This window comes from Orcinus orca, chromosome 4 (genome assembly GCF_937001465.1).
Source record: "Orcinus orca chromosome 4, mOrcOrc1.1, whole genome shotgun sequence".
Classification (NCBI taxonomy): Eukaryota; Metazoa; Chordata; class Mammalia; order Artiodactyla; family Delphinidae; genus Orcinus; species Orcinus orca.
The window spans coordinates 82,950,443-82,972,225 of NC_064562.1; the positions used below are offsets into that span (position 1 = coordinate 82,950,443).

Sequence of the window (21,783 nt, forward strand, 5' to 3'; positions counted from 1 at the left end):
ACCAACCAAGCACACCACTGCTGCTGGCTTTTTCCTCCTAACTCTCACAGGACCTATAGAAGCGGCTGGGAGAAAAGCCACCCGCCCAAGACAGGCGGCGTGCCACCTAGCACCCGTCATCCACTGCACAGCCTGTGCCTGCTGGTGGTGTCATCTCAACAGAGTCGGCCACTCCAGGACAGCCGGTCTGGCTGCTCTCCCACCGTGACAAGGTACACAGGGCCCTAGATTCACTCTCTTCACCCTACCCTACCCACGGAAGAACAGAGATCCGTCCACTCCATCGCTCAGAGTAAAAATCACCCTCTCACCTCACTAATGTCAGAAGAGGCCAGATTTACGGGAGTGCAGCTCTGGCCTCGGAAAGCCCTGGGTTAGAGTCCCTGCTCTGCGGCGTCCTAGCTGAGGGCCCTGCCTATAACCCAACCTCACTAGACCAGAACAGCAGGCCCCTCCTCACAAGGGCTTGTGAGGACTCCTGAGACGGTGCATGCCAAGCACTCAGCACAGTGCTGGCCCATACTGTGCACTAATGAAGGTTTATTATTTTAATCCCTATTATTATTCAACATAGAAGAGACTAAGACAGACTGAACCCAGAAGATCAAAGAGTAAAGACGGGGCAGAAGGGATGACAAGAGGACAGGTCTTTAAAACTCTCACTTCAATAGCCAGTTGCCTGGACTTGAATGTACAACACTCCTTCTCAGCTTCCTGTTTAATTAAGAACAAGTAATCTGCGGTCTAATAATTTTGGGAATGGAATCTGTACAAAGAGATCTTAAAGGGGAAAAAGACTTAAACTCACCCTCAACTACAGGAAAAGGAAAGAGAATCATTTCAAAGATGTTACGCAAAAACTACATTAGTAGCTCTACTGAAAGATAAGCTTTCTGGCTTTTCTGCAATCTTGTTAGGTATCTCCTATATATAAAAATTATGTGTTTAAAAAGTGCTTAATACAAATGTCTGTTTAAAATAAAATCTAAGACTAAAAATGACTATTTCATTAGTGAGTAAAGAAAAAGTATGGAAATACTCTTCTTTGCCACAATCAGTTGCCCAGCGAGAATCCATTTTTAAACGCCCACTGTCACTGTGAGATGGCAGAAATGAGGGGAAGAAGAGCAGTGGGAAAGGAGGAATTCATCCTACACCTTATTCTGTTGGGATCCATTCCAAGAAGAAAAGAACCAACTGCAAAACAAAGATAACAGTGACAAAATATGGAATTCCAGTATACCTGCCAGGTTACCATAAGGATTAAATGAAAAGCACAGATAAAACAGTGAGTATTATTTCATAGGCAGTGGAGGGAACCTAAACCCCGGAGTCAGAATGCCTGAGTTAGAATCTCAGTTCACCACCTATCAGCTGTGTGACCTTGAGAAGGCTAGTTAACCTTTCTGTACCTCAGCTTCCTCATCTGGAAAGTGGGGATGATAACAGTACCTACGTAACGTACTTCAGAGTGCTGTGGTGAGGATCACATGAGTTAACGCAGGCACGGCAGCTGGAGCAGCCCAAGAATAATCACTGCATATAAACATGTGTCACTCCCTCCCCTCTCCATCCCACTTTGTTCCTCTTCTCTCCCCACGCCCCACCTCCTCTAACTTCTCTCTCTCCCCTCACTTCCTTTCCACTCATAAACCCTCCCTGGTGCCTCTTTTCAGCCCTTCCCCCGTGGCTCCTGACCATCCCTCCACCTCGCCTCCCTTCGCTCTGGCCTATCCAACACCCATGCTATTGCCAGGCTGTTCCCTCTGCTTGGAAAGCACCCTCCCACCTCACCCCTCAGGCACACACCCATCTTTTTCTTCACATAATAAAACTTCAAAAGCTAAACCCACATGACAATAGCTAACCCTTCCCTGAAGTATAATTTTAATGACTCCCTATTTGTTCTCAAAGCACCCTGGGCATCCAAATAACCTTGCCCTGCCCCATACTTCAACTGTGCAGGACCTCTCTGCATCCACCACTAAGCCTGCTATAAGGAAGCTCCTTAAACACGAGAACCAGGCTCAGTCATGCTGTTACAGCAGCACCCAGCAGCAAGAAAAAAGGTTTGGTGAGTGACTAAGTGAGGGAACGCTTCACTTGCTTCTTTTCTTTCTTATAACCTGTTTTCCTCTCAAGGGTCTCCTTTTAAAGCCTAATGAAGGAATTGTCATTACACAGTAATCATTAGAAAAGGGCCAAGCGTTTCTCTAAATACTTTGTGTTCTATCTAATTTAATGCTCAGGATCACTTCTGATCTTGCCTCCTACTTCTTTCTCTCTGCCCAGTCCCCAACTCTACTCCTAGCACACCAGCCTCTTTGCTGTTCCTCATTTACAGCCTTGCTCCCCTCCTCAGTCTCCGAATTTGTGTCCCCTCTCCCTGGAATGCCCCCTCACCTCCACCAGGGCTTGCCCGACAACCCTCTTAGTGAGGCCTTCCCTGACCGAGCCTCGTACAATTACAACGTCCCTGCTCTTGCTCCTCTGCCCCCTGCACACACAGGGGCACCTGTGCACTGCCCTTCCCTGCTTGAGTTTTCTCAAATGAACTGCTCACCATCTGACATACTACATGATTTACCTGCTTGTTATCTGCATCTTCCCCCACACCGGAAGGGGAACTTCATGACAGATGAAGAAGACGGCCTGGTACGTTGTAGGTGTTCAATAAACACTGTTGACTGAACAACTCCATACCATACAGGAGGTATTCTTTATGCATGACGAATCTGAAGCTTATACAGAGTAGTTGAGTAATTTACCCACGGTCACACAACTAACAGAGGCAGAACCCAGAACCAGGGCCCACGCTTAACTACTATGCTTTCCTGCTTCTCAGCCTGACCCAGATAACAATTAAAAGAAATCGTGGTATCCAAGGAGCAAATCCTAGCATTGTATGCCTTTGGCCCACAGAGAAGCAAGAAAAGCCATCCACTAGAAAATCTTTCAAGGGAACAAGTCATCTAATTCAAGCCCATTCTATGTGGTAAAGTATTAATTACCAGATTTATAATTTATATAGCACTGATAGTTTTTCTTTGGATTTAATAGTTCAGTAAAAAGACAGAGAGAGATTATTACACCTTTTTATACTGTACTATCCCCATGAACAGCAAAATGACAAATCATCAACTAACACAGAGGAGGCCTAAGATGATATATATTAAAAGCCAAATATTGTGGTGGGGGACTTCCCTGGCGGTCCAGGGGTTGAGACTTCACCTTCCAATGCAGGGGGTGCGGGTTCGATCCCTGGTTGGGGAGCTAAGATCCCACATGCCTCTGTGGCCAAAAAACCAAAACATAAAACAGAAGCAACACTGTAACAAATTCCATAAAGACTTTAAAAAAAAATAGTCCACATCAAAAAAATCTTTAAAAAAAACTGTGGTGGGAGGTAGAGAAGTACAGACTGCAAGGGGATAAAGGGAACTTTAAGGGGTTATGAAACAATTCTATATCTTAATTATAGTAGTGGTTACACACACACGTATTTATCAAATGGGTACAATTTTATAGAATGTAAATTATACTCAATAAAGTCAATTAAAAAGCAATTAAGACTGTCAGATATAATTTTGGATAAACAAAATATTCTACCAATATTATTTCCATACCTAATATTCTCAAGAATTTTGGGGAGGGGGTGGGGGGACAAAGATGGAATCAGGCAAAGACAGCAGTAAGAGCTCCATAGAGTGCGATCGGTGGGGTGACTGATGCGTGCCTCAGAGTCCTGCCTGACCACTGGCAAAGGCAGCTCCGACTGACACTGCCTGTGTCCCCCTTTAGCCTTTTGGGTCACCTCGAGCCAGTACTCTTGGACTCTGAACAGAGACCAACCAGGGTGGAAAGGCAGACCACTGCTCTTCTCCACAAGGGCCTCGGCCAAGTACCAACCCAAGACGGGTCTGGATGTTGGATTTGTCCGAATTCTTAGTTGTGCGCATCAGAAACCAACTAGCTATATGAACAGTGGTTTTTTTTTTTTAAAGGTTATTGGGTAGTTCACAGAATCTCTAGGAAAACCAGAGGACCAAGCACATCAGCTGTACAACCAAAATAATGCCTAAGGGCATACTGCAGAGTGCACCATTGACACAGCCTGGACCTGCCTGGACTGCAGCTCCCACGGCCTCTAGAAACAGCGGTCACCACTGTCCATCCTCTTTAAATGGCCCCCAGGCACTTCCAATTTCTTCCCATGTCTTGCCTTCAGCTTCAGATTCACACCCTGGTGTGGGTGTATCTGGGCAGCTCTGCCTTTGATGGTAAGAATTCCCCAATCAGAGGAAGAGCCTGGGCCCCGAAGACTGGCAAAGGCCATGATGGACACAGATGGATGACACACCATCTCTGCAAGTACTACTGATACAGCCAGCAAGTAATGAAAGGTTTTCAAAAAATATTCACAAGGAAAATATCTTTAAAGATGGAACTAAAAAAAATCATACCCAGAGGTAATGTTATTTGGGGAGGGTGGGGATCTTCTTCTGCATCATTTAGTGTTTTACTCAATATATTAATTAGTAGTTTCAAAAACTACAAGCCTACCTTCCTAGATGGAAAATAACTCATTAACGGCATCTTCTGATTAAAAGAAAAACAATTAAAATCTAAAGCAGCACTTTGTCTACTAGAATACTGAACATGATAGAAAAAAGATCCTTAGATCTGAAACAGTCATGCAACAATTGCTAAAATATATGATTCTATTTAAAATTTCAATACTTTTTCTATTTAAAACATAAGCCACAAATTATAGCCTCTTTTATAGCCACAAATATTTTTAAATGTACATTCTGCTTAACAGAATAACCCTCAAGAGGTACTTCTCCTAACTTGAATCTCAGAATAAGAAAAAAGAATAAGCTGTGGAAAGCTATTAACTCTAATTTAAGCTGACCACTTACGAAGAGATGTTAGCATTAACATCAGAGGCTCAGAAACTTCACCTCCAACTAACATAGTTCACTTTCTAAAGAAAGCAAGCCTTTAGTGAGCCTCAATGTATTGTTAACATTAAGAAATAAGCCCTTTGGACCAGAATCTGGTCATAAAACAAGAAGAGGGGAAAAACAGACACATCCAGGCCGTCCAAGCCCTGCCCAAGCCTTCCCCACCTCGGCGGCCTGTTACACACCAGGTCAGAAGCAGACGCACGTACTCTCACACGCACGCTCTCGGCCCCTCAGCATATCACCAGCACTCCGCTCCCTCTCTGAGAACTGCTCCATGCCACAGACATTCTTCAAAACTGGTATCTGCATGTATTTAAACATATATATTACTTAAATTGGTTTGCACAGGACAACTTTGTCAAAAAAGGGCAAAGAATGAATAAGCATAAGTTTGTATGCCTGGAAGATAAATCTAAAGACAATGAAAGACACCTCGGAAGCATGCAGGATAGCAGGAGGAAACATTAAAATTTTCCAGATAGTTCACCAACTGCTCAAGAGTTGACCATTTAAGTTCAATTCATTACATATCTGAGGTCCTAAGCGAGGCATTCTGCTGGACCATAAAGTGGTTACTAAGTAAGACACAATCCCAGATCTCAGGGGGCTTATCATCTAATTGGGGAGGGGACAAATAAGTGAACAAGCAGCTACTGTTAAATAAGATAAAACTGAGAACAGAAGTAAACAGTCTTTGGAGATTCAATGGAAGGAGAGAGCCTTCAAGAGAGGGAACAAGGAACACAAAACTCCCACTGAAGTAGCACTGAAGGCAGTGGGGAGGGAGCAGTGCTGGGGGAATTCAAAACTGAGCTTAAACTACAGAACAGGTTCAACCCCAGCTTCTGAGGAGTCTTATTTCAGTAAGCAACTAGGAGCCTCTGAGGTTTTGGAGTAGGGGGATCGTAAGGACAAAGATATTCAACTGGTGATGGAGAGGATAAAAAGGAGGCTGAGCCTGGCAAAAGGATTACTGGTTATTACAACATAAGAAAGAATGGATCAGACCTAGGGCAATGGCAATAGGTATGGAAAAGAAAGGACAGGCATGGGAAGAGATACAGCCTCTCTCTCGCTACTGACCAGGGAAAGAGGATGAGAAATGTCTAAGCTTCCAGCTTGGGTTATTAAATGAACTGCAGTTTCATTAACCAAATGAATAAAATTAATTGGTCTTGTTTTCCTCTTTATTTTGGCTACTAGGAAGCTCAGAACCAAATATATGGCCCATTTCTAACATACGGCAAGCATTTATGTGTAGCCTGTAAATCTGTATTTTTCTCTCGACAGAATTTTATCTATATTTAGTAAGTCACCTCTATTTTAGAATGAAATAGAAAATAAATCAACAGATTAAAAAAACTGAGTCTAAGCCAGAGACAACTGGACAAAGTAGCTGATTCAGGGAAATAACTGCAGGCTACTAACCCAGAGCATTCTCCTCACCCTTCTTCCACCCTAGCAAAGTCCACATCCCACAACAGAAGCTGAAAATGCCAGACTTTCACTTTCTCCACCTCCCTCACAACTAGCAGTGGCATGAGGTCAATTCTACCCAGTGAGACTAAAGAGGAAGTCACCAAGGTGAGAAAAAGACTCCACTCTGTTAAGAAGAAACTGTAAGGAAGTATGTTCCTTCCCTCCTTTTCTTACATAGGCATGATGTCTGGTGCTGCAGCAACCATATTGCACACATGAGGCAATGAGCCTGAGGCTCTTGATAAACCAAATACTAAGAGAGGAAAAAGTATACAAAGAGCCTAGATTCTTAAGACATCATTAGGACTCTGCACCAGCCTTAGAACCATCTATCACTAAACTTCTTGCTAACAATAATAAGTTCTACTACTTAAGCCATGTTTGATCGAATATTGTTATTTGCCAGAGGCATCCTAACTGATACAACAAAAGTCATCATGAGGTCAGTTTCTGAAACCATGATTTTTACACTGCTAAGCAAGACTGTTATTATCAAGATGAGAAAAATGCAAGCATATATTATTGTCAGGAAGCAAGCAATAAGCTAATAAGAGCTTCTGAGAGCAGTTAAAGATGAAAAGAGAAAAGGATATAATGATAAATAATATTTGAAAAAAATGTGATCAAGTGTTAATAGGGGTAATTCTTGGAGGCAAGAACTGAGGAAGAAAAGAGTACAAGTACAGAAATCCTCTGAAGTGGAGAAAATGAGGGGCTTTCTTTCCTGGCAACGTTATTGACAAGATAACCTGAAAATTCTTACCAGTACAGATCCTCCTCCACTTACCCTGAGTAAGACCACTGCAAACTGAAAATATCCTAGGTCGAAAATGCATTTAATATGCCTAACCTACAGATAACCGCTTAGCCTACCCTATCTTAAACATGACCAGAACTCTTATTACCTTAGCATATACTTGGGTAAAATCATCTCACTCAAAGCCTATTTTATAATAAAATGTTGAATATCTCAGGTAATTTATTGAAAACTGTATTGAAAGTGAAAAACAGGAGGGTTGTCTGGGTACAAAATGGTAATAAGCGTATTGTGTCTGACTGGGAGCTGCTGTGTCTGACGGGATGCCGCCTGCTGCCCAGCATCAAGAGAGTTATCATACATCACCAGTCTGGGAAAAGATCAAAATCCAAAATTCGAGGTACAGCTTTTATCAAATGCATATTGCTTTAGCACCAGTGTAAAGTCGAACCATCATTAAGTTGGAACCATCTGTTTAAAACAGTCAAAAAATTTTGTTCATAAGAAAACACAGAACCTCCCCAAAGGCCAAAAATCAAAGAGGAACCTAAAAACCAGAGCAGAAAGTATAAGGTGATTATGTACAGGAACCCAGGGTTTGGGGGCTGGGGGAGAGGGAGTGTTGTGTGTGTATAGGGCACCTGCCCTTTGGGATGAAACTGAAAAAAAAGAAAAGGGAAAAAAATGACTAGCCTAATATTTTCTTTAAAAACACCATCTTGTACAGCTCTTGTTTTCAACCTCATACACTTCACCCTTTACAAGAGCAAATTCCAGTGATACATGCACATTAAAACAAACAAACAAACATGACCATGTTACATATCACAAAGGATTTCCTGGGTATTTCACCATAAGCTTAAGTAAAATATAAAATAGATATAAATCTTTTCCTGATAAAATCACACAAGTACTCAAGTTCAGTTCATTTGTAACCATACCAGTTTCCAAATCTTTGGACTTCTTGGTAAAATTTTTATCATTAGGGTCATCATAATACTCTTCTAGTGACCATGCTACCAACAGTTTCAAAATACCCTATACAACACATAAAAATACTCTGTCATCTCTGAGTTCATCATTACAGGTTTTGGAGTCATCGCATATAAATGGTAAAGAAAACTTGGCAAAGGATGTGATGTTTGGAGAGTCTACAGTCTAAATGGATGGTTTCCAATATTAAAGAACAGAAACGAAAAAACATGGAAACCTCTTAAGGTCCTGCACTGAGTTTACCTTCCTCTAGTCTCATTTGCTTCCCATGCTTCTTTGAAAACTGAAGACATCAAATATACCCTTCCCTCATCTTCACATTTTCACGCTGGCTTAAATGAATGGGACCATGTCCACCCTCAATTCCATTAAGCCGTCTCCAACAGTCATTCATTTCAAGCCCATCCTTTTTCCAAAAGTCCCCTTCTCCTTTGGCAATCCAAACAGCCCAAGAACTACAAACACATAATTTATACTATCTTCACAAGGTTTACATGTGTCTCCACTGCATTCCCAGATTTGTCTAAGATGGAACATTTTAACCTAGTGTTTATATACACTGGATGCCACAAATATACACCATCCTAAACGCTGCTTTAGATTGTGTTGCATCTTGAACGTTTTTCCACAACCTATGGACTAGATGGTTCAAAACCAAGCATTTATTCTATAAGTAAGGCCACCAAACGCAGAGGGAAATAGTCAACTCGGGGATCAAGAACCTAAGTGCGAAAGGACTGCGTCTGGCTTGGTTCTCTCCCCCAGCCGCTAACACAGGGAGAAGGTCCCAAGGGACAGGAGCACCGCCCTACAACGCGCTCGAGTCCGCGGGGAATAAAGCACGAGTTAGCAGAGCTGGGAAGCTCTGAGGGGCGCGCTGCATTCTGGGACTCGTTTCCACAGTTACCCACGTGCACCCAACCCAACCGCGGCCCGGACTACAAGTCCCAGAATGCCGCAGGACTGCTTTTCCCCTTTCCGCGGGACTGCCTTTCGCCTCACACCCGGCGACTGGAGCCAGACCCTAAGGGAAACCCCTAAAGCGCCTTCTCCGCAAGGCTGGGAGAGGTCGCGCCCCGCGGGCGCTGCGCGGGGCCTGTAGTCCGACCCTCCCGACAGGGAAGCGGGTCCCGAGGCACCAGCCTCCACACCTGACGACCAGAAATTAGACAACTGCGTCACAGACTGCCAAATCCACGGACCGCCAGGGACCACCCTCCGCCCCACGCTCCTGGCCTCCAGGGCCGACCCCTCCGTCTCCCGCCACGGAAAACCCGCAGCCCGCTCCCCTGCCCCGCCTCCCACTCCCGCAGCCAGAGCCCGCGCCAGCGCTGACCTCGCTTCCCGCCGCTCGGGGGAAACCGCGGCCAGCGCCAACCTCTGGGCACCTCCCCCGCCTCCTCCACCTCAGCCCCGCCCCCTCCTTTCCAAGCACCCCAAACCTCAGAGCTCCCCCTCAAGGAACCCGGCCCTAATCCGGGGGAAGATACACCTCCCCCAAACGCGTAGTCTGACACCTTCCCCCCAGCCCCACGCGGACCGAATCTGGACAAGACAGTTTTACCCCTGCCCCGGCCCCTCCCAACCTCCCTTCCCTCCCAACCAGCTCTTCACCCCCACTGCACCTCCTCTACCCCTACCTCCAACCCGTCACCCCAAACCCTCCCCACCTTCTTCCTCTCCACTCCCAATTACCCTACCTTCCCAACACCTGCTCCATCCTATTACCCCGACGTCTGCCTCCTCTCACCACTCCCAGTTACCCCTCCACGCTTCTTAAGGCCCTACCGCCCGCCGGACTCCCCAACTATCCCATCACACCCCAATCCCTCCCACCATTCGCTTTCCCATTACATCAGCCCTCATCTCCTCGCCCGCCCTCCTGCCCCGCACGGCCGCTGCCCCCAATCCCCCACCCCATTGTTCCCCCCCCCACCCCCGCCATCCAGCCCTTCTTCCCATTGTCCCCGCCCCCGCGCTCCCCTAGCACTCACCCGCCTTTCTCACGGAGCCGCCCGCACCGCTCGGCCCCTAGGAAATCCTCACCCCTGCGCCCCGCTCGCTCGCTCCCTCTCTCTCCTCCGCCGCCGGTGCCAACCCCCAGCCCTGCTCGCTAGCGCCCGCCGCCGCCTCCACCTCCATTCACCCGGGACACTCTGGTCCCGGCCCTTCATCGCACGTCCCGCCCCCCCTTCCCCCAACACTGAAATGGAGCCAGTCCCCACCCCCCTCACCTCCGCCCTCCCCCGGCAGGCCGGCCCCTTCCCCCCACGCCCGCCCCCGCCCCGCGCCGCCCGCAGCGTCACCGCCCGCCCTGGCCCCGGGAGGGGAAGGGGTGGCTCCCGGGCAGGGTCTCCCGGTGCGTTTTGGGACTGGAGGCGCAGAGCGGGGACTGTGGGAGATGAGCAGAGAGTGTTGGCAGCCGCCCGCTCCCGGCCGGCTAGCTCTCTGTTACTCACTGACAGCGGCGGCATCCGAGTGCATTTTCGGGTAGCTCACACCGCGCTCGCCGCCCAGGCTCCCGCGCTCGCCTCGCGGTCCCCCCACCGGCTCGCCGCACCTCGGCTGGGAGCTGAGGACCCGCCGCCAGGCACTCCCGACCCGCCCACCTCTCCTCCTCCAGTGGCTGAACCTTGACTGAACGACCGCCCCTCCTCATCTCTCATTTGGCAAAGGGAGTGCGGAGAGCGCCGGTCTGGAGCTGGCAAAGAGGCCCCGCCCCCCTAGGTCCAATGCGATTGGTTCCGGCGCCTCGTTCCCTAACGCCCCTGGCGGAGGCCACGTTCTGGGAGAGCAGGTTGGACCCGACCACTGTCACTCAGCCCCGGGGGTCCGAAAGCGCGTGTAGGGGCGAGGCTGGGGAATTGGTCCACCTTGACCCTGAGGCCCCGCCCTGGGCGGGCGGGATTGGTGGAGCTGTAGACCAACCGAGAAAGATGGGTTGGCGTCTGAAACAAAGCACGCGAAGTGTTTCCCGAAGAACCGAACAGGGGAAGAGCAGTTGGGGCGGCTTGCATCCCGCTGCACAGAGTAGGGGAATCAGCTCTTCCCTCGCGCCTGGCGCGACGCGTCGGAGTCTCCTGCTTGTCTCCACGCCTCCGAGCGCTCTCTGAAGGAGCCCAGTCCGCGCCGAACTTGGACTGGGACTTCTCTTGCTAGCCGTTTCGTACAGCTAGAAACTGGATAAAGCATCGCCGCGTCTTCATTTCCAGCAAACTCTCTGGTGAGGAACAAATTCTTTCTTGTACAACAGCCCATCCTCTCCTCGTTTTCGAAATGCACTTTTCCGGAGACAGCACATTTCTTCCTCCTTCATCACAAATGGGCTGTTCTAAAGGCTTCAAATGCTGCGTTGTCGGTGATACACAATGTGCGCTCCCCCAGACAGCGTGCAGGAAACCCAGGGCCACCCTCTGAGCTTCGGGCTCAGTCTGGCACGTCGGCGAGTCCAGGGGCCAAGTAACCAGCCCTCAAAGGACAATTAGCGTAAGCGCATAAGTCAGTAACGCCAAGAAACTGTCCAGAAAACAAAACTGGCTGTTATTTGGCAGAGGAAGGCGTTAATTTAGGTGACTTCTGACCATTTGAGTTTCCTAAGTCAAGAATTCGCACCATTTTCATGAGTTCCGACCAGTTTTTCTTAAGGCTTTCAAACCAACTCATCACACTCAACCATATTATTGTAGCGGAATGATATTTTGAGATATTAACGGAGGACTGTCCCCCTCCTATCCCAGCCACAACACACAAACACCGCTTCTCTATATGCAGAAGCCCTGCGCCATCCTGCAGCGGGGCCAATCCACCCTCCTGCCTCAGAGGATGGATGACACTAAGAACGACCAGTAACAAAACAGTCGTTTTTGTTTTAGACTTATACAGCCAAGGCTTTTGACTTGCAGGGTTCTGAAATTTAAGTTTCAAATCAGGGCATAAATATTACGGCTAAAAGCAACATATTTGAAAGAACAAGATGAAACCAGTTCCTCTGTCCCACACCACTCCCCTTGTAATATACTCCATCCCTCTTAATCCCTAATGTCTCATTAATAAGTTACATCCTTATAATTTTATATCTATCATGTTTCTGTCATTCAAACACTTATGGATCACTTCATCAAATCATAGATTCTCAGAATTGAACCTGATTTATCCACTTCAGGTTTAGTTCAGACAAGACAAAAATCTCATCTCATCATTGGTGACCTTTAACCTGACAGAGCGTCAGCTGGGCCCTGCAGAGGTGGGTAGGTGCCTCTGGACTCTGAAATACTTGCCTGTTTCAATGATATTGCAGTAGGTGCAGTATGCTGAAGGGTGGATCATTCACAGAATCAGAAGATACTTTACATCATGACACTAGGATGTCCGGCACCTTACCGAAGGCTAGGAATAGGAACTAAAATGTTAAATCATGTCTTAAACATCTGTGAAAAAGATGGCACTTTTGACAACATCTATCTGCATGTCCAGATCAGCAATGAGTCTGCAATTGACTTCTACAGAAAGTTTGGCTTTGAGATTATTGAGACAAAGAAGAACTACTATAAGAGGATAGAGCTCGCTGATGCTCCTGTGCTGCAGAAAAACCTCAAAGTCCCTTCCGGCCAGAACACAGATACGCAAAAGATAGACAACTGAACAAATTACAGATGAACTTTCTTGCACTTGCTTGTCGCCAAATAAAAGAGAGGCCCATTGATTCCCCCCTCCACCCCTTTCTTTTGAAAAAAACAAATTAGATCTTTTGGGGCAGATCTAATTGTCAGCATGTCTGTCCTTAGTCTGAGCAGAAAAACTGCTCCTGCATTCTTTACCCCATTTGTGTTTTCAACCTATTCTACATCTAGGAAACATTTATAGTTTATACAAGTTTATAATATTTTGCATATGTAATATTTGTATGGCTTTTTACAGCTTATCATGGTACTTCAAGGGCTGAGACACATTATTTTGCACAGAAATGGACTTGTTTCTTGAGACCTCTAAATTAAAATAAGACCACAATTAATTTTAGGTAGTCATTTGCTATATTGATTTATTTGCAGCAAACTGTATAATAATGTATATAATGGTTAATCTACATGAGGTACCTGCCAGATGTTTTGCCCCAGCACCCAACACTCCTCTGGCCCATGTGGTCCATAAAAATGTATAGAATATACAACTTTTGTTATTTTCCAGCATCACTTTCAGGGTCAGTATGATTATTTTCAAAGAAAAAAACCGATGTAGAAAGTAATTTACTCAGATCTTTCTAGTGAGTTGGCTATAGCCTGAGGATTGAGAGGCAAAGCTCATAGTCTGCTAAGCCTCCCTGCCCCACATGTGTTATGAGTAATAAAACAGGTATAATTAAATGACTGCATAATATTCTGCAAATATTACCCTGTCATTTTAATAATCTATAAGATTATAAACCTTTGAGGGTAGGAAGCTTGTTGTATTTATGTTTATGTCCCTAGCACCTAGTACAGTGCTTTCAAATAGTAGGCACTAGTTAACTCTTCCTCAAAGTGAACTGAATGTTGACTGTAAGGTGTAATTTTAAATCTCGAAGGAACTTTGGAGATTATCAAATCCAACTTCCTCATTTTAGGAATATGAAACTTGAGGTCCAAAAGAGTTAAACATGTAGTCGAAGTCACTCAGCTAGTTAATAGCAAAGCATTAATTAAACTCAAGTATCCCAACTCCTAGACCAGGTCTTTCCCCTGCACCGCACTGTCCAATTAGCAAGGCTTCAAATTCCAAAGGTGGGGAAACAACTCTCCCTTTCCTTTTGAAAGATATCAATCTACTTCAAATTCTGTACTTCAGAGCTGGAATATTGCCTTCTTTTTTATGAAGTTCAGTACGGAATTTTTTTAATATATAATACATTTCTATTTTTTCTCATTGGTAGCATTCCCAAATCACTCGATCCCTGTGGGGATGTCTACTGAGATAATAATGTTACGCTTCTGTGCACTTATATTCATATCCTTGGAGAAAAAAGTTAATAATTGTCTTGGGACTGTGGTGGGTAGAGATATTTGGGAATGCAGTCTCTATGCCATTTTGCTTCACCCAGTTGCTGCTTTAAGGTAATATTAAAGCAAGTTACTTTGTGTCAACCGATACCTAATTTAATTGGAATCTTTCCATATTATGTGTTGCCCAACATTAATTTTAATCATGTATTTTTAAATACCTTAAGCCTAGATTGAAATTTGATATGGAAGAGTCTAGTGAGAAAGAATAGCAGTGCTCTTTAATAAAATTTTAGAACTTTTCCCCAAATTCCACAAATTCCATTATAGCTTGCTTTTCCTGCATGTATTAGGGTTGGGGTTACAGAATGGAGAATGGCACAGTCCTTAAGACTGAAATAAAGTTGGGCCTGCTCAGACAAATAGATAAATGTGCCCCGTGGAGATGTGAAGAGAATGAGAAAACAAACTGCAGGAAGGAATTAATTCAGCCTCAGATTACAGTGAGAGAGTGTGTAGAACTCCACTAGTTACAAAAAGTCCAGCTAAGTGGGTTTCCAGGATATGGGGGGTGGGGGGAGGAGTAAATATATCCATAGAGATCAGGATGCTTTATTTCTCCAAACTCATAACCAACTGACAATTTGCTGACCCAAAGGATGACGGCTTTTTTTAATGTTTCCAGTGTGATAAGCTCTACTCTTACAGTGCTTTGCTTGTTAATTATTCCACCTAACTTCACAACACCCCCAATGGAGTACTAATATTATCCTCAAATTACAGATAAGTTAACTGAGGCTTAGAGAACTTCAATAACTTGCCACTCACCTAGTAAGTAATAGTGCCCCCTAAGTAGCCAAACTCCCTGTGTTATATAGTGTCCTCATGCTGGGCTTCAGTTCTCACTCTTCGTAATCAGGTTAATATATGCCCTACATACGTGAGAGATTTATTTATAAGGATATAATAATATGGATATGAATGTGCTTTTAAAAGATAGTGTGTGAAACCTGGCCTTTTTCTGGAGTTGAATATCTAGCCACTCAAGCTGTCTTTGTAGATATATATTATGAAAAATATGAGTCAGAAAGATTATTTCCAGGTTACTTCACCTTTCTTATCTATTTTATCCTTTTGATCTTATTTCAGAAGCAGCTGTCTACTTCATGGTATATTATTATTGAGGTTATTTATCCAGAGTATCTAATGAGGTCCTACTAAATGTAATAAATATATATCAGTGAGAGGGGGCAGCCTCTTCAGCCTACTGGAATTAACCTTTTAACCACTGAGGCCTGTGTTACTGGGAACCAGTTTCAGCTCTTAATTTAATTACATATGTCACTATAACATATGTTGCTTTTCACATATATACATAGAACAGTTTTGCAAATAGCCACTTGCCAGATGCTACTAGGGTAATAAAAATGTTGGTTTCATTTCTCAACACCTGCATATAGTCAGCTTCCAATTATCAGGTTAAAGGAAAAAGCATAGAAGTAGACATTTTCCTCATTGTTACCAAAAAGGACAATCTCTGCTCTTACACTAGAGGTCAGAACACTGACTATTAAACAAGTAACAGTCACTACTGGTTACTTCATAAAATTGATATGCTTCTGTCATGTGGCCTTATAATGCACATTCAAGAGACTTCCATTTTTTTCATCTGCCTCCACTGGGGCTCTAACGTGTGTCCCAGTATAAAAAAACCTTAACAGATGGAACTTTCTGGAACCACCTCTACACTGGCCATTTTTTAGCCTTGGAGCACTTTTGCCATTTTTTTCTGAAGCAGAATCTAGGCTTTCTGGAGCTAGATGGCCTGGATTAAAATCGTATTGGTTCCTCATCAACAAAATAGTGAAAATAGTAGGACCTACTTCGTAGGAATGTTGTGAGGATTAAATGAATGAGTAAATACAAGTAAAGCTCTTAAAAGTGCCTGGCACATAGTAATGCTCAATAAATGATAGCTGGGCTTCCCTGGTGGCGCAGTGGTTGAGAGTCCGCCTGCCGATGCAGGGGACGCGGGTTCCTGCCCGGTCCGGGAAGATCCCACATGCCGCGGAGCGGCTGGGCCCGTGAGCCATGGCCGCTGAGCCTGAGCGTCCGGAGCCTGTGCTCCGCAACGGGAGAGGCCCCAACAGTGAGAGGCCCATACACCGCAAAAAAATAAAAAATAAAATAAATGATAGCTGCTGTGGTCTGTGTGACACTCTCTGGGACTCAGCACATTCTGGAATATACTCTTCCCCCTCGCAGTCAGCTTGTCATCCCAAATCTGTCTTTTCCTCTGAGCTAGTCCCTGACTCCGCAGTCACTATGTTCTGTTAGCTGGGCTTCTTTCCTCCCTTCTAGAGTTTACGGTGAACACTGAATTAGCATACAAGAGCGTCCTTCACTAGGACATGCCACCAGTGTGAAATTAGTCTAGTTTGGACCCGACATGTGAGACTTTATACATTAAAAAAAAAAATGAATACCCAATATCAATGCCCGCCATTCAACCTCTTTAAAAAGTTGCTTAATGAAAATTGATACTGGAAGTTCAAATGGATATAGGAAATTCCTGCGACTATAAAAAGATGGTATCCCAAACGAGTAAACAGATCGTAATAAATTACAGGGGATTCTACCTGAATAGACACATATTGTGTTCCCATAATGAATAATTTCTCTTCCTTGTACTTTGATGTATTACATTTCCCTGAAAGCCACAGTTACTGGTATAAAAGATTTTAAATCTGCTATACTGGGCCAGCCTGAATTAAGACTCAAGCCTCACCTACACTTAAACCCTAGAACCGGCATTAAACTTGTCTGGGCCTCAGTTCCTTCATCTATAAAAAAATGGGAGTAATACCTTCAAGGGATAAATAAGATAAAATATATAAAAGCATTTATAAAAGTAGGAGGGGAGCAGGAATGACTGCTTGAGCACCAATTATGTGATGGCATCACATATTTCTGTGTGAACCTAATGCAATCTTGTGAGATGCAGTAGGCTAATTTTTATGCTTGGGACTATTTCAGGTAAAAATGAGTCTGTATGCTTAAATACTAGAAGATCCTAGTTTCTTCCTGTATGAAGCAGCCATCTTAGGGATCTCTCAGAAAAGCTAAGAATTTTTCAGTTACACTGAGATTTGACATCAGCGTTTAAATTTCAATTTCATTTAGCAATGAATTTTTTTTTTTTGCCTCTCCTAGATGTAGAGAAAATTTCATTTATTTTTGAAACTATTTCTAACCTTCAAGATTTCTTGACACATGACTATTAGGGTAGCATTAATAAGCCTTTTTTTTTTTTTTTAAACTAATCTTTTCTCCAGCACAACTATAAGATGCCTAAACCGACACCTCTCTTTTTTATCCAGGGCCTTTTATTTCATGGAAATCACACCTGTCTAGGGATTTAACAGAATATTTGAATTAAAATGTATTCATTCATTACCACATGTTCTCTGAATTGGGTGTTTCCACCTTAACCGCATTGAGCTAATCAAGTCCTAATGATGTCACATTAAATTCAATCTCAGAAGGTAAAATTTTCCAATAGAATCTAAACAATCCATGACCTTTAGAGTGACTTTCATAAGTACAGCATTGCTTCAGTTACCCCAGCTAGCAGGGCATAGACAGAAGGAAAAACCATTTTACTCCAGCATCGGCTCCTGTGTGTTGTTGAAATGAGGCTCTTCATTTCTCCTCGCCTTTTCTAGCCTGCTTCCATGAATACAGTATCTTTAACATCCCTCTCAGGGCAGTACAGGAGGCCCCATCCATCTCCAGACATCGTGGCTGCCGAGCATCTCATTATGGCAAAGGGAAGCATTCTGGGAGAGTGGGTGGAGCGGCAGACAGCAATAGGAAATGGGGGAGGGAAGAGGGGCACGCGCGCTGGGGAAATACATGCCCACTTCCTTGGTGATGACAGCATGCTGTGGAAGTATGAACTTCCTGTTTTAGAAAGGAAGATGATGTAGGATGTCGAAAACCCGTGACTAAGCCGATTCCAGGCCCTGCAACCTAGTTACACCTGCCTCAGCTACCCCATACCTCCCAACAGTCGCGCCTGAACCCCAGTTGAAGCTACCCCCGGAGCCACGTTGGTGGGAGGAAAGCAGTGAATCCAAGCATTTAAGGAAAACATCTATGGTTCCAAAACAGAAACAGAAAAGCATTTGGAGACACACGTGCGCGCACACACAACACACACACACACCACTAACTTACAGAATTGAAAACTGTTTTCTTCCCACTAAGCTGAATGCTTGCGTTTTACTTTATTCCTCTGCCTCAGCCAAAATAGGTCAAAGCAAATGCCTTTAACATTTGGGGAATCACAGACTCCCTTTAAGAATCATTGAAAATGATGACTTGTCTGTCAAAGGCCAGAAACCTAGCAACGCCCACCCTATCACCCCCTAAATTACGAATTCCTAGATTAGAAATTCGTTTTAGTTTACGAGTTTAAACTTTTTAAAATCAAGGCACCTTAGGGACTAGTCCGTGGCTATCAGTAATTTTGTTAGTGAGAGACGAGTTCCACTCTTAGCTTTCCTCGAGGCAGGCTGACTTGGGAGCCTGCGCTCAAATAATGGGAGGTTTGTGAGGGCAGTGGAGGGGGAGGGGAGCAGTTTCAGGTGGGGACGGGGGAGGCTTGGCTCTGGAGGGCAGCATTTTCAAGGCAGTGTGGAGGTATCAGACATAGAGCAAAAGACGAGCCGTGTTCTCTGGAGAGGAGATGCCAAAAATAAACTTCCTTTCTTTCCAGATTTTGCTCACCTCCAGTTCCAAACTGGTTGCAGTCAAAACTGCTTTCTGCAGCCAGCCACACCCAGACCCTGGGCCCTACCCTGCCCACAATCGTCCAGTGCCTTGTCTCTCCTTTAATTGTTTCTTCCCCTCCTCCCGGACCCCAGGCCCTCATCAGCCCCTGCTGAGCTCTAGGCCTCCCAGCCACCCTGCCTCCCCCCGCCCCCGCCCCGCACGGTCTGGTGGGTTTACCCTGAAAGTCCAGCCTCGAGCCCTTGCAACGGCTTCCATTTTATTCTCCATCCCTCCATCCTCACAATCACTTTTTCTGGCTTCCAAGCTCCATCACCACAACCTTAGTCTGTTCTAAACCTCCATTCAAAGTTTATAACTTCAGCTTTGGGAAACATTTCAAACCCACAGACAATTTTGGGGGGACTATAAATATTGGCAAACACTTACGTACCACTCACTTGGCACCAGGTACTGTTCTAGCACCTGTATGAACTCATTTAACCCTCCCAACAGTGCCACAAGGTAGACACTTGTGTTAAACTCATTTTACAGATGAGGGCACAGAGGCACAAGTAGGGAAAGTAACTTGCCCAAAGTCTTACGGCTAGTGAGAGGCAGGACCAGGAGACTTAAACCCTCGCAGACTGGCTTCGGATCTGTATTTTCAGTCACTGCTGTATTGCATCTTTGTAGAGCGTTTTACAGAGGGCTGCTTACCCACCCATTCCCCTCCCCTGACACACACTCCAGGGCCTCTAATGTGGAAGCTGGACCGATTTTTCTGGTACCAGTAGGCAGTCACATCTTGCATAGTTCTAGGGGTCCAGGCAATGTCCTGTGTTCTCTCTGTCCATCATTAGTGGTAACATGAAACACAGTTTCCCCAGTTCCAGGGTATGGAATTTTATTCTCTTACTTGTGAAACAGATCCAAGGGTACGGCAACAGGACTATGTGTTGGGCTGTGTGAGAGCAGGGCCCAAAGTAGCAGAGTGTTGTTATAGGATTGCCACTGAACCCAGCTCCAAACTGTGCCACTTGTCCCCCCTCTTGCCATATCCCCTTGGAAGCCTTCTCTCCCTCTTGCAGCCCCGCTCCCACGTTCCCAGAGCTTCCATTGTGGTGCCTGGTGGATGGCCCTCTTGGACAGACTGCTCCCACTTTCAGGACAAGGCCCATTCTTAGGGAGTGAAGGCAAACCTCGCTGTTCCCCAATAGGAACAAGATTGACAAAGATTGAAGTGAGCTTAAACAGTATCCTTAAGGAAAACCAGAGGGGTTGCTTGAAAAACTAGAAGGGGAACAGACAGGCACCGAGAGGTTATTGTACTTAATGATCATGGGAAGGGTTTAGGGCTAGTTGTGTATGTAAGAGCCTCATGCATTTTAAGCTTCATGAAAGGGGGACACTTCTTTCCTTCCTGCCCCCCTGAGTCCCCTCTCCCACTATTGGAGCAAAGCTATCCTCCACCCCCAACCAGCACACGTACAAAGCACAGTTATCCTTTGAACTACTGGGGGTGGGATCGGTTGGGGGCACCAAAAATTTGCATATAACTTTTGACTCCCCCAAAACTTAGTTGCTAATAGCCTACTGTTGACTGGAAGCCTTACTGATAAACAGTTGGCTAACATATATTGCATATTATATGTAACATATACTGTATTCTTACAATAAAGTAAGCTAGAGAAAGGAAAATGTTATTTAGAAAATCATAAGGACAAGAAAATACATTTACAGTACTGTATTTATCTATACTATAAGTTTACACCATCTGTTTACGAGTCGTCTGTCAGCACCTACATCAATATTGTCATATAATACAAAACACTGTAGATGTTATGTGTATTACTAACACTAGGCATCAAAAATGAAGAGATAATGTGAAAAAGAAGTTTGTATATATTTACAGGTATAATGATTCATGCATGGCTAATGAAGAAGCAGCATTATGATTGCTTTATGGTAGCCTAGTGTAATTGATACGATGGCTTCCCAGTAGCCTAGCCTATGCACTAATGAATGAATCATTGTAAAATTTTTATGGCATATGGTGTCATATTCATAACACAGTGCTGGAAACATTGTTACATGTTTTTTAAAAACCACTTACCTGTGATGATAGGCTGATACATAGTGTCTCCAATTATGAGAGAGAGAAGCATACTGTACAATAATGTAATTCTTTGAGAGCAGAGTTATAAAACAGTAAGAAAACTAACACATTATGAATTTTATACTATCACTCACTTTGTGCCTGTGTAAGGATAGGCTGTCCACTTCAATACAAGTCTTGCACACAATATTCTACATGTATATTTTTGTATATCTATTGAAAACCACATAAAAATGGACCCGTGTAGTTCAAACCATGTTGTTCAAGGGTCAACTGTATACATCGACCCCACGGTGATCAGCCTAATTCATACACGTGAGAAATGCTTGTACTCAGGACCTATTTTGATGATCAAAACTTACCTGTTCGGGGCTTCCCTGGTGGCGCAGTGATTGAGAGTCCGCCTGCCGATGCAGGGGACACGGGTTCGTGCCCCGGTCTGGGAAGATCCCACATGCCGCGGAGCAGCTGGGCCCGTGGGCCCATGGGCCATGGCCGCTGAGCCTGCGCGTCCGGAGCCTGTGCTCCGCAACGCGAGAGGCCACAATAGCTGGAGGCCACAACAGGGAGAGGCCCGCGTACCGCCAAAAAAAAAAAACTTACCTGTTCAATGTCTCATTCCCTCAGATCCTTGTGGATGACCGGCTTGCTGTTCTTGGATAAGCTAATTCAGGAGAAAATATAGTTGAGATAACATGGTACCCCTTACAAAGATATTTA

At 44.8% G+C, this 21,783-nt stretch overlaps 2 protein-coding genes across 9 annotated transcripts in view; one reads left to right on the forward strand and one right to left on the reverse strand.

The window, feature by feature from the left end:
• Positions 1-10,816, reverse strand: part of DCUN1D4 (defective in cullin neddylation 1 domain containing 4) — a 68,905-nt gene extending 58,089 nt beyond the window's left edge. For 2 of the 8 annotated variants that reach the window (XM_033425456.2, XM_033425454.2), the window contains exons 1-2: positions 10,659-10,795; positions 5,153-5,273 (exon numbers count right to left, since the gene is read on the reverse strand). Coding sequence is in view for 2 of the 8 variants with exons in the window: in XM_033425452.2 (XP_033281343.1) it covers positions 10,659-10,683 (25 nt within the window). In the remaining 6 variants the exon portion in view is untranslated. Of the gene's footprint in view, positions 1-5,152; positions 5,274-10,193; positions 10,348-10,658 lie in introns of those variants that run through there. The other 6 variants (XM_033425452.2, XM_033425451.2, XM_049709167.1 and 3 more) reach the window with 5 other exon arrangements.
• A 1,610-nt stretch (positions 10,817-12,426) lies between these two features.
• On the forward strand, positions 12,427-12,920 carry LOC117200828 (N-alpha-acetyltransferase 50-like). The gene has a single exon (XM_033425457.2). The coding sequence runs from the start codon at positions 12,553-12,555 to the stop codon at positions 12,838-12,840; it is 288 nt and encodes a 95-aa protein (XP_033281348.1). The 5' UTR covers positions 12,427-12,552; the 3' UTR covers positions 12,841-12,920.
• Positions 12,921-21,783: the final 8,863 nt, after the last annotated feature.

Excerpts from the sequence above, each read along its gene's own strand:
- LOC117200828 (XM_033425457.2), top strand. The coding sequence starts at position 12,553 with ATGACACTAGGATGTCCGGCACCTTACCGAAGGCTAGGAATAGGAACT.